The following is a 13,559-nucleotide window of genomic DNA, read 5'->3' as shown; positions in this document are numbered from 1 at the left end:
AGAGAGAGAGAGAGAGAGAGAGAGAGAGAGAGAGAGAGAGAGAGGAGTCTCCAAGTAGTAGTTTGAGTAATATCTCAGTCATTTGGAGCCTCATGACCCATTAATACTCTTACAGAATTTTCAGGTAGGGAATGATGAGCTGCAGCTGTTTCCTGCACACCCTGGAGACCTTACAGCAGGCTTCTGCTCCCAGTGCTAGCTGCCAGTCAAGATCCTCTGGAGGACATTGCTTGCATCTCCCCAACTCTGAGAGCCTGCCTGCCTCTACCTAGAATGCCTTGACATTCTGTAACAGATAGTCTTTGATGGAAAAGGTAACTATACAGAGTCCTGCTGTATAAGAAACGTAATTATCATGTATGCTTCTATCAGTTCACTGCCTAGGTTTGCCAACTTCCTCACCCCCTACCCCCACCCCACAATGTGGCAGACGGTAATCAGAGCTTTACTGGAAACCCTGCAGGCTTCCCATGGGCCTGTCCAGGTCTGGCATTGTTCTGACCTGTCTTTGAAGACCCTGGGCTAGGACAGATGATCCGCAGGGACTGGATGTTGAGGGTCGCCATGATGGCCTCTGTGTCCACCAGAATCTGGCTTCTCAGTGCCTTGTATGGGGTGGCTAAGATGACACACATAGAGCACTGCTCTATGTTGACTGCAAACAGATCTCCCATGTAGAGTGCAGATCCCTACGGAGAGAAGTTCATGTTGTGAAGGGGTTGTCAGAAGGCCATCAAGGTTCATGGTGCTGGGTCTTTTTGGATGCAGTTTTTAGCTGGAGTCTCTGCTGGCTTGACTAAAAGGTAGGGCTCCGGTGTCTGATACATTGTGCTGATCAATAGTTACTATCTTACTATGAAGTGGTGCTGCTGACCCCTCACAGAGGATGAGTTTGGATGAGATGATGGGAGTAAAAATCCATTTTGATGCAGATGCAGAGGCGGCAAATGCCTTTAACCTCAGCACTGGGGAGGCAGAAGTAGGTGGATCTTTGTGAGTTCCAGGGCCAGCCTGGTCTACAGAGAGAGTTCCAGGACATCCAGGGCTACATAGAGAAACCCTGTCTTGAAAAACAAACAAACTAACTAACAACAACAAAAAGTATTTGGGGGTTGGAGAGATGGCCTAGTGGTTAGGGACACTGGCTGCCCTTCCAGAGGACCCAGGTTCAATCCCCAGTACTCACGAGGGAACTCACAACAATCTGTAACTCCAGTTCCAGGGGCTCGGACACCCTCACACCAATACACATGAAACACGAAATTAAATTTAAAAAAAAAATACATCCTGACAACTCAAGCAAGAGAAGAGTATGTAAAAGTTGATCATGGTGATGAAAAAGTTGGAAGAGATGGGAGGGAGGGAGGGAGGGAGGGAGGGTGGGAGGGAGGGAGGGAGAGAGAGAGAGAGAGAGAGAGAGAGAGAGAGAGAGAGAGAGAGAGAGAGAGAGAGAGAGAGAGAGAGAGAGATCCTGGAGCTAAAAGCTAATTCTGTATCTCCCACCCTTGTAAGAAGCCCATCACATTTGTGTTCTCCAAATAGTTAGCAATGTAGCCACAACTTTAGGATGCTTGGGAGTTTGTCTTAGTTCATATTTCTATTGCTGTGCTGAGATGCCAAGACCAAAAGCAACTTGGAGAGGAAAGGGCTTATACTTACACATCACAGTCCACTGGAGAGGGAATTCAAGACAGGAACTCAAGCAGGGCAAGAACCCAGAGGCAGGAACTGAAGCAGAGGCCTTGGAGGAGTTCTTCTTGATATACTCCTCAAGGCTTGCTCAGCCTGCTTTCTTACTGCATCAAGGACCACCAGTCCAGAGGTGGGACCACCCAAAGTGGCCCTCCTACATCAATCACCAACCAAGGAGATATACCACAGTCTTTTCCATAGGCCAATCTGGTGGGGGCGTTTTCTCATTTGAGGTTCCCTCTTCACAAGTGACAGCAGCTTGTGTCAAGGTGACAAAAAAAAATAGCCAGCACAATTGACCCCTTGTCAGCTAGACATGCGCACACACACACACACACACACACACATCGCTTATCAAACCATAACCATTCCTTTCTTGTTCATCCCCCCAAATTCATATATCGCAATATAAAACATGAATGATTTCAAAAGTCCCATGGTCTTAATAAGTTCAGTCTCTTTAAAACATCCATAGGCCCTTGCCAATGTTCAAAACCTCTTCAAAATATCTGAAATCTCTTAACCATGGATCCTATAAAACAAAGCATAAGTTAAATACTTTCCCACTCCAGGAAGAAATCAGAACATAGAATCAAATCAAATCAAAAATGAAGGCCGACAGTGTATGATTCAGACTTTCTAGAATGATCCCCTAGGCTCCAATGGGTTTGGGATAGAACATACAGCTCACCTCACGGGCTCAGGCCAGCTCCACGCCCCAGCCGCTGCCGTGCTTTGTGCTTTGTGGTTCTCTTAGATAATGGGGTTTCTCATCTAAGAATCTCCTGCTGCCGCTGGGTTACACGTGCACCAATAGCCCCTCTGAGGCTCTCTTCAGGGACTCTAACATGGTGCTAAGCCTCAACTTCTCTCTGTGATTCCTTCAATCCCAAGACTTCGACTGAGGGTGTACCTTCCCGGTGGCCTCTACTGTCCTCTCACAATGACAAGACTCCATGATCCCTTCATGCTTCCAGACCACTGCTATGAAGGAGAATCTTACACATTACCAAGTTCAACTGCCTTGGCCTCCTCAGAGCCCCAGCGTCTAGGTGCTGAGCCTGAGGAAATCAGATTTATGACCCTCAGTGATGCTGGTCTCTTCTTAATCACCACCTATTTCTCGGCTCCAGCACACCAGGATCAATTGCCCCAGGGAAGCAGACACATCAGCTTAGTGGTTCTGGTCACTTTTTAACCATTGCCAGTTCCATAATCCCAGTCTCCAGAACCACAGACACTTAAAGCACAAAGTATCAAACAGTGCCAGCAGAATCTTTAATGGGCTCTCCGAATTCCTTCTGAATCCCCACAAGCCTCCATTGGCTATACCGCTCCCAGCATTATCTTCCAAGTTCCACCAGGGTTCATTAAGCTCTGAGCACTCAGTGGCTTCTCCAGCCTGAAGTCCCAGGGTCCTTCCTCAGCCCTCTCCCAAACAAAGCCAGGTCTGTCACAGCATCAGCGTCTAGCACTGATTATTCTGGACACCAGCTAAAGCTGGAGACTCCTGGGTACCCTCTTTCCTGATGTGCAGAATGAAACTGTGAGGAGCAGGGAAATTCATGGCGGCTTTTTTTTTTTTTAAACAAAACAAGACGAAATCCAATTTGTTTTTTAGAGAATCAGTATTTCTTACACACTGCCAGTATTATTTCACTGAAAGTTAAAATGCATTTCACAGTGCCCGTTACAGGACTTTGCATCCAGGGAAAAGGTTTCGGGTACAAACCTCTGAAAGTGAAATACAAATAAAACATCAGCCACCTACTCACTCTGTGTTCTGCCTTAGCTCATTCTTCTGCTTCTGTACCAGAATGCCACAGACTGAGTAATTTACAAAGAAAAAAAAATTCACTTCTCATAGTCCTGGAGTCTAGGAAATGTAAGATGGAAGGACCGATCATGCAAGGGCCTTCCTGCTGCATCTTAGTGTGATAGGGGGACCACATGGCACACACAGGACAGAGCAGGAGGCCAACTGTCTCTTTCATCAGAACCCACTCCCTGAGCAGCTAGCCCCATCCCAGGGAACAGTGTCACCACATTCATGACAACAGAGTCCTCACACCCAATTTCTTCCTTTAGGTCCCACCTCTCAGCACAGTCACAGTGGCAAAAGGCCGTTCCAACCACAGGTCCATTTCGAGGGAGACCCTGCCCCTCTCCGTATCCTCCCCCGTGATGGCCCACGTGTAGCTGTGTTCCATGTAAGCCGTGTCCAGAAAAGATGGGAAGGTCAGAGCCCAGAGGCCCAGCCAGCCGGCTCAGGTTTAACCATCAAGGGAGAAGCAGACTCACAAATGCAGAAAAAGAATCTCATCTGTACACAGACCATAAAACATGGTGGGCTGAACACAAACTCTGGAGCTGTAATGTCTGGATTTAAATTCTACTCACTCCACTCACATTCTCTATAATATTGGACAAGCTACCTACTTGGAAACCTATTGCTCCCACACCTAACCTTCAGCATCTTTATATTCTTCTCCACTTGACTATAAATAAGTGAATGTAGGTAAATGTGGGGCATTGGGCTATACACAGACAGTCTGGTCTCCAGTCGAGCTGAGGTCTGAACCCTGGAACCTGGTGGTGATAATTCACCTACATGGGACAGTAAGCATTCCCTCATCTCTTGGCCATGGCCGGTCTCTCTCCTCCTCCTCCTCCTCCTCCTCCTCCTTCTTCTTCTTCTTCTTCTTCTTCTCTCTCTCTCTCTCTCTCTCTCTCTCTCTCATTCTCCTTGCCTTTCTACAATAAAGCTCTAAAACCATAGACTGCCTCTGTTCATCAAGGCCCTCTGCGCTTGGATGATAGGATAGGCTTCTCCTAATGAGCCGTTTCTAATCTCCTGATGGAAGGCCTTCCTATGCTCCAGTCAAGGCCCGGACTAAGGACTCTTGCCTGTGTGGGAACCTCTCTCCCTCTGCACATAACCCTCCCCCTCTCCCATAACCCCGGGGCTGAGAGTGTCACCCCGGGGCCCCTGGTATAGGGGGCTGCCCCTTGTCCACCCCCCCCCCGCTGAGTGGGGTCAGTGGCTTATTGTGCCCACCCAGGGCTGAGTGGAAAGCGTCTGGCAGTCCTCCCACGTCCGCCTGCCCAGAGCATAGTAGGAACTCTGACCAGACGTGGGCTCTTCCCTTCTCCCTCTTTCCCCTATACACCCCCTTAGTTCCCAACAGGTAAACAATTCAGCTGGTCTGTCACATAGCAGGTGCCATATAACTGTAAACTATAAATACCATTACTATTGTTACTAATACTAGTACTCTTATCCTCATGTGGTACTCACAGGCATAATGTGTAACTTGGGAAAGTTCCGGAGAAATCGCCATTCTCTCTGGAAGTACTCCAGAGACCCAATAAAAACAATGTCCTTCAGCTCCTGCCGGGTGTAGTTGCTGGCTCTCAGGGGCATCACAAAATTCCGAAGCCCTACCAGGGTACAGTGGGCATCTCCAAACACGCATACTATAATGTGGTTCTGAAAGTTGTGCTTTGCCTTCTCACTTCGTTTCTAAGGATACACATTACACATGCCAGAATCAGGTCAATTTTACAAACAAGGTAAGAGTTCCATATATATATATATATATATATATATATATATATATATATATATATATATCATATGTACATACATGTATATTGTATGTATATATATATACATATCATATAATACAGTATATAATTAAATACAAAAATCAGAAACCTCCAAGTACCACTGCTATCTGTTCAAGAGAACCTGGGAAGTTATATTAAACTGTACATCATGTTGCAGTGTTCAATGGGTTCTTATAGTGAAATTTCCTTTTCATGTATCAAGAATGGTTGACCCTCGGTAAATTCCTATGATTGCATCTAATATACTGAACTGACTTGACAAATTCTTTACCAAGTCAAGGAAATCCATCATGAAGTTAAAACCACTCAGTGCTCTTCTGATGTTCAGTCCCTGCACCCACCTTGGGCAGCTCACAACTGCCTGTATCTCCACATCCAGGGTAACTGATGCCCTCTTTTAGCCTTCATGGGTACCCACACACATGTGGTAGATGCATGTACATACACGCACGTAAATAAATCATATTTTAAAACTTCATTTAATCCCAAACATTTAATGTAGTTCATGCTATTATCAACAGGCAAATTCTCTATATCTCTAAATTGGAAACAAAACGGCATGTAAAAGACACATTTAGATTAGGATTTCCCCAGATTCTTAGAGACACATAAGAACTACAAAGCTACTGAAGACAAGGAGTGATTTCTCTCAGAGAACAGGCATCTCTTGTGGCAGTGGGAAGTGACAGAGGGCTTGGTGACAATGTAGCAAGAGGCTTGACTTTGTATTCTGTCTGTCTTAGGCGTAAATGAGCCAACTGTTTTAACTTTTATGGCCTTCAGTGTCTTTAAATGTTCAAAGTTGAAAGTAGAGCACTGTTCAACGGGTGTTAATCAACCTCAATTTTTTATTAAGCTCCTAGATTGGTTATTTGTGTGCTAATTTAAAATATTTTATGAAGATATTTTATTATTTTATGTGCATGTGCATATTGCCTACATGTGTGTATTATGCCCACAGGCCAGAAGGGGGTATTGGGTCTCCTGGAACTGGAGTTATGGACAGATGCGAGACATTAGATAGGTACTTTGGTCCTTGGAAATAGTCGTGTTCTTCACTGCTGAGCCATTGCTCGTGTGTGTGTGTGTGTGTGTGTGTGTGTGTGTGTGTGTGCCTGTGTCTGTGTCTGTCTGTGTGTCTGTGTCGGTATGTTTTGAGATAACATCTCACAGGTAGCCTTGGCTGGCCTAGATTTCATTATACAGATCAAGCTGGCCTCTAACTCAGAGGTCCACCCATCTTTGCCTCCTAAGTGCTGGGGTTACCCCCTGCCCAAAGCTCAGAGATTTTTTTTTAAAAAGACGACCCCTGAATGTTGGTAGAGACTAAGTTAAATGTATTTAAATTTCACATGAGTGAGATCTACAGCCTATATACATTAAAAAAATCAGAATATTTTAATTTTATTTGTAAAATTTTATAAAAATTATTTTATTATTTTATTTTTATTATTAGGTATATTGTCTACATGTATGACTGTGTACTACATGTGTGTCTTATGCCCACAGAGACATAATAAGAAAAAGAAACACCGGACATGTCCACTTATTTCATAAAATCACTATGTACTGGGAAGATTCTGTTAACTAAATCATTAAAACAACTGTATGTTTAATCTGATTAGTTTTAATTTGAGTGATGAAGCCTCTAACGAAATCTCATGTGACATGCCTGAAGTCTAGCAGTTGTTCTTCTGGGGAGAACTGAACAGCTAGAAATAAGATCCACAGCAGACTGTGTCTACAGGCACAGCCCGGGAAGCCCCTTTCTCTAACTGACTACGGCAAACGCTAGCTCCCTGTTAAGAGAGGTGGTTTGGTAGACAGTCCTTAGTTCAAATTAACGTAAAATGAGTCCTTGACCTTTGTTCAAGGAGAACCAAGTTCAAAGTCAAGTTTTTAACATCTGGGCATTTCATTCCTGGGGGGTGGGGTGGGGTGGGAAGTAGTTATTTCAGCTAAACCGCTCAAAGAAGGACCTCATAGGTAAAGCAATGAGCATTTTAACCCCTGCACGCCGCTACCCAGTCTTTGTGTCATGCCTCATGGCTCATGGTCTGCAATGTGTGTGGCTGATGTTTCTTTCCTTCAGAATTCATGGTTTACAAAAGAGCTGAGTGCTCCTTATGATACACAGGTCATTTGTCACCCCTCCAAACGACTTCCTCTGTCACTGGGACTCTTGAGGTGTGGTGACCTACCAGAACCACCTTGTCCAAGGGCATTGCTCTGCACCAGTGAAACATGCCACTGCTGTCCAGCATGTCGGTATCGTCCACTGTGTCGTTTAGCATGTACCTGAGCAGAGAGAGTGAAGAGAACGTTCAGGAAACTACGGTGATAACGCTAAGGTCGGAGCCATAGCTCATTGGCCTGCACCAGTCACATGGTTCCAACACTAAGGGAGCTGGGAGCATATTGATGTATACCTAATAAATCGTAAAGCTTCCACTTAAGGCTAAGGTTAGAGGATGCTCTTGCTCGAAATATGCCAACTCTCGTTTCTTCCCATATATAGACTGGTGGGACACAGCAAATTAGGTCCAGAGAAATGAGAAAAGCAAGGTCTGAGGTAGAGAGAGAGACCCCTGTGGGAGATTGCACTGCTGGGACCATAATCAAGGCTGAATTTAGTGGCCAGAATGGGGAACGCGAGCCGAGCCATGATCACCGAACCGGGAGAGGTAAATGGACATTCATCACCTACCCAACCCCCACCACACCACCTCTCACGTGGCCAGGATCATGGGACGAGCACAGCCATGACTGGATGCAGCAGAGACAGAACCCAGCAGGCAGGGAGAAGAGTGAACCCAGCAGGCTATGGACGGTAGAGAAGAAAAGGGCCACGGGACCCTGATGTGGAGAGATTGGGCATGTTCGCCCTCTCTCCGCCCCGACCAAGCGGAAATGCAGGAGCAGCAAGGAGAAGGTTGAATGTGGTGGAGGAGGCTGAATGCCTTCACTGGTGAGAAGAGTGGAAATAGCATCAGAAAAGGGGTCCAGGGCTGGTGAGATGGCTCAGTGGGTAAGAGCACCCGACTGCTCTTCCGAAGGTCCTGAGTTCAAATCCCAGCAACCACATGGTGGTTCATAACCATCCTTAACAAGATCTGACACCCTCTTCTGGAGTATATGAAGACAGCTACAGTGTACTTACATATAATAAATAAATAAATCTTTAAAAAAAAAAAAAAGAAAAAGAAAAAAAGGGGAGGGCAAGGAGATCAGCAATGCTCACTGCCTCCCCACCCCACCCCACCACTTCCGGGAGGAACAAGGAATTAGGACCAAGGGAAGAACCCACAGACCGTGCAAACAGCCCTGGAAGTGGAACATATGTGCTGCCTCTCTAAGGGATCCAAAGGCAGGGATAGTGGTCTTTTTTTTTTTTTTTTTTTTTGGTTTTTAGAGACAGGGTTTCGTGTGTAGCCCTGGCTGTCCTGGAACTCACTCTGTAAAGCAGGCTGGCCTCGAACTCAGAAATCCGCCTGTCTCTGCCTCCCGAGTGCTGGGATTAAAGGCGAGCACCACCACTGCCCGGCCAGGTTAGTGTTCTTAAGCTCTGGGTTTTTCATAGGAACGTACCTTGTTTAAAATTCATCAACAAAAATGAACTAGATATCAACTGTAAAGATATCTGTCCAATGGTTCACACCTTTAATCCCAGCACTCGGGAGGCAGAAGCAGGAGCATTTCTGTGAGTTCGAGGCCAGCCTGCTCTACATTGTGAGACTGTCTCAAAACAAAACAAAAAATAACAAAATTAAAAAAAAAAACCAACCAAACAAAACAGTTATGTTTCCTCTGGATCTGTCTGGAACAGAGAGTGGGATATGTTCAGGAACCCCCAGCCTGATTCAGGACAGATGAATAAGGATACGTCTTCTTGCATTTGTGGCTTGGGCCATTTCCTTGTTCATCACACAGAACAGGAAAATGAAGGGGCAAAGGCCCTGCCTGCTACCTTACAGCACAGCTCAGGTGGAGCGGAAGACACCCAGAGGTGGTAGATGGAAGAGAAAGAGAAGAGAAAGAGTAGAGAAAGAGACGCAAATCCCTGTGTGCACAGCGAAGAGAGGCGTAACCGGAGACGTGAGGGTGCTGAGGAACAGCCTGATGTGAGGTCCCTGCCATGCTGATGTCATGTGGGAGAGTTGGCCCCGCCCTGTGGCTGGGCAGTGTGGGAGCCCATTTACATGTCCTAGAGGTACACCCATGTTCTCCCAAAGGGCAGGACTGCCTTCTTTATAAGATATGAATCTCTCTGGGTGAGGTGGCGAAAACCGTTAATCCCTTCACTTGAGAGGCAGAGGCAGGCAGATCTCTAGGAGTTCGAAGGCACTCTGGTCTTCATACTGAGTTTCAGGAGAGTCGAAGCTACAAAGTAAGATCCTATCTCAAAACAAAACAAAACAAAACAAAACAAAAACTAGCAAAAAGTGTGACTCTATTCCAGTGTGGACAGATAAGGATATGTGTCACATTTTTTTTTTTCCCTTTCATCTTTAATCTCGGGTCCCACAGTTTGTCCACTGTGACAGAAGCTACAACCAAAGGAATCATTTGAGATACCAATTTCATTCACTTTAGCCAAATAGTCAGAAATCAGATTATCGGATCCTGTGTGTATTTTATTTTTGAGAGATTTTCACATTGTTTTATATCGAGGTTATAGAAGTGAAGTTCTTATATGCTTAATATCATGCAATCATTTAAAAACCCATCACGTTGGTCATGTATTATAATGTCATCAAAACAGTTTATGTTTCACTGATAGCATGGTATTTACCCTTAGGTGAGCAAAATTCTCAATCATTAAAGATCTTCCTAGCCTGCTTCTGCCTCCCAAGTTCTAGGATTAAAGGCAGAAGCAGGCAAATTTCTGAGTTCGAGGACAGCCTGGTTTACAGAGTTAGTTCCAGGACAGCCAGGGCTACACAGAGAAACCCTGTCTTGGAAAACCAAAAATAAATAAATAAATAAAATAAAAAATGAATAAAAAAGAGATAGCGCAAAGCTTTATGTACGACCCATCAATCAAAGGTCAATATAAACTGGGTTTTTTGTTGTTGTTGATTTTGGTTTTGGTTTTTGGCCACTACGCCTGGCTTCAATATGAACTGCTATGTCTAAAATACCTTGAGTCAGAGCTGAGCACCAGTCCGCCCTTCTTGCACCTAGGTATGCGTTCACTGTGGTTTTTGTGGCTGCCGCTGAAGAATGCTACTAACAAGCCAAAAAGCTATGATTATACTACTCATGCTCTGTTATGTCAATGTTCTGAAATTTCCATGTTCACCACCCATCCACCACCCCCAACCCCCTTACCTTTCTCAGCACCAATCAGCTTAAAGGTCAGCTGTTGTTACTTTCCCTAGGAAGCCAACTGCTCCTCTCCTTGCCCTTTAAACTTTTGAACCTGGTTTTTCCTATTTTTAAAAAAAAAAAAAAAAAAAGTCTACCTGGAGAGCAATTAGGCTTCCGGATCCTTTTTGCGGTCTTGAACTTTCAGTATTAAGGTGTGCATTCAACAAACTAGTCTTGCTTAAAACTGAGATCGGCTGGGGGCTGGGGAGATGGCTCAGTGGGTAAGAGCACCCGACCGCTCTTCCGAAGGTCCAGAGTTCAAATCCCAGCAACCACATGGTGGCTCATAACCATCCCTAACAAGATCTGACGTCCTCTTCTGGAGTGTCTGAAGACAGCTACAGTGTACTTACATATAATAAATAAATAAATCTAAAAAACAACAAAAACAAAAAACAACAACAACAAAAAAAACCTGAGATCGGCGTTCGTATGGTTTGAGTGGCGATTCCTGAACCCTAGCACTTTCTGGTTTGTCCTTTTTTTTTCTTTGCTCTGGAGATAAGGTATCATGTAGTCAGGCTGACCTCAAATATACTACTGTGTAGACAAGAATAACCTTGAATTCCTAGTCTTCCCAAATGCTAGGGTTGCACGTGAATGCCAACGTGTCTGGTTCTATGTGATGCTAGAAACCAAGCTTGGGGTTTTTCACTAGGGCACCCTAGTAGCTTAGCCACAAGTCCATCTTCAGGTGGTGATTTAAATATGCTAATGGAGGAAAAAAAGAGAGCGGAGGTGGGGGGGGGATTCTTCGGTCCCATCTTGCAGGTTTAAAAACTTAAGCAAGCCCTTTACCAATTTGTTAGAAGTAGGAGTCGATTAATAACAAAAATTTGCTCTTTAGGAATAGCTAAGAATTAGCTCTAACTTTCCTTATGGAGTAACCGACAGATGACCTGAAAGGAGGTTAGGTGCCCAATGTTGAGTTATTACTGGCGCAGAGATCTGAGCCACGGTGGGAAAAAAAAAAAGTATATGATACAGGGCTGAAGCAGAGATGGATTGACTTTATAAACAGCAACTCTGTTGGTCTATAGAGAAACGAACTAATAAAGCAAGTGTTTTTAATCCGAATCGAATTTGCATTGCAGGGCGGCACAAGACAAATCCTGGAGTCCATACCTGTTGGTTGTAATGGTGACCGAGCTAGGCTGTTCTCTTGAGAAAGAAGTGTGAATTTCTGACGACATGGAAGCGTGGATGCGTGAAGAAGCGGTGAAATCGGCCAAGCTGCTTTTCATCACCATGATGGTCGGGGCTGCAAGAACACAGCAACCCTCAGTGAGTGGGCGTGTCATCTGTCTGTCACCACCTCCTTACCGGGGACTTTTTAATGGTTCTTCACTGACTGCGTAATTTACAGGCACCTGCCTAGGAAGACGCTGGGAACCCCTAGCTAGTCTGAAAAGATAAGTTATAGCGGAAGTCTTTGGTTTCCACCTAGAACAGTGGAACCTTCCTAACGCTGCGACCCTTCCCTCATGTTGTGGTAACCCCCTAACCATGTCATTATTTTCATTGCTACTTCGTGACTGTAGTTTTGGTATTGTTATGAATCATAATGTAAACACATGATATGCAGATAGTCTAAGACAACCCCCGTGAAAGGGTCATTCAACCTCCCAAGGGGTTGCAACCCACAGATTGAGGACCACTGCCCCATAGATTCAGACTACATGGGCTGCAGATCCTCCTGGTACATGAGAGTAAATGCCTTTGAGTTATTCCTGCACCTTAGTATCTTTTCCAAGGGGCAGAGTCTGGAGTTACCTTAGAACCCACAATGCTTAGCTGCACAACCCCTCCATCTTCTTGCCCACACTGGTCAGGCTCTGACTCCCTGACGTCAGGCATCACCTCTTGAGGGTCCTTTGGGTTACCCAGTTAGGCTTTTTATTTAACTTTGTTTGTTTGTTTTGTCTTGCCTTTCTTTGTGTAGCATTAACTGCCCTGGAAGCCGCTCTGTAGACCAGGCTGTGCTGAAATTCACAGAGATCTGCCTGCCTCTGCCTCCCAAGAGCTGGAATTAAAGACATGTGCCACCAATGCCAGGCTTAATTTAGACTTTTAGAAAGTTTTAGTCTTCCAAGGATATGTCTCAAACTGCTTGGGAATTTCCACATATTGAAGTAACATAAAAATTAATCATTTAGCCAGGCAGCGGTGGCATATGCCTTTAATCCCAGCACTTGGGAGGCAGAGGCAGGCGGATTTCTGAGTTTGAGGCCAACCTGGTCTACAGAGCGAGTTCCAGGACAGCCAGGGCTACACAGAGAAACCCTGCCCCCCAAAAACAAAAAACCAAAACCAAAACAAAACAAAACAAAAAACTAATTATTGGGACTGGAGAGGTGGCTCAGCGGTTAAGAGCACTGACTGCTTTTCCAAAGGTCCTGAATTCAAATCCCAGCAACCACATGGTGGCTCACAACCATCTGTAATGAAATCTGACACCCTTTTCTGGTGTGTCTGAAGACAGCTACAATGTACTTACATATAATAATAATATTTGGAGCAAGGGGAGCCAGAGTGAGCAGAGATCCTGAGTTCAATTCCCAATAACCACATGATGGCTCACAACTGTCTGTTTAGCTACAGTTTACTCCTTTGCATAAAATAAATAAGTAAATCTTTTTTAAAAAGCACTGGTTGTTCTTCCATAGGCCCTGAGTCCAATTCCTAGTAATCACATGATGACTCACAATCATCTGTGATGGGATCTGAGGCCCTCTTTTGGTGTGTCCAAAGATAGCTACTGTGTGCTCATATTCATAAAATAAATACATCTTTAAAAACTCATAATTTTCTCCTCTGCAAAAAAAAAATGAGGAATAACACCATGACTTTTAAGGATGTTCATGAGG

The 13,559-nt window shown here is 44.8% G+C and overlaps 1 protein-coding gene across 1 annotated transcript in view; it reads right to left on the bottom strand.

Annotated features, from left to right (window-relative positions):
- The window catches only part of Kcnu1 (potassium calcium-activated channel subfamily U member 1), a 76,811-nt gene that overhangs the window by 14,362 nt on the left and 48,890 nt on the right, over positions 1-13,559 (bottom strand). The window contains 4 exon segments of the mRNA XM_021219816.1: positions 503-689; positions 4,991-5,215; positions 7,524-7,620; positions 11,818-11,953. Of these exon segments, the coding sequence (XP_021075475.1) occupies positions 503-689; positions 4,991-5,215; positions 7,524-7,620; positions 11,818-11,953 (645 nt within the window).

This window comes from Mus pahari, chromosome 19 (genome assembly GCF_900095145.1).
Source record: "Mus pahari chromosome 19, PAHARI_EIJ_v1.1, whole genome shotgun sequence".
Taxonomy (NCBI): domain Eukaryota; kingdom Metazoa; phylum Chordata; class Mammalia; order Rodentia; family Muridae; genus Mus; species Mus pahari.
Note: the sequence above shows the minus strand (reverse complement) of the source record. Positions and strands in the feature narration are given on the sequence as shown.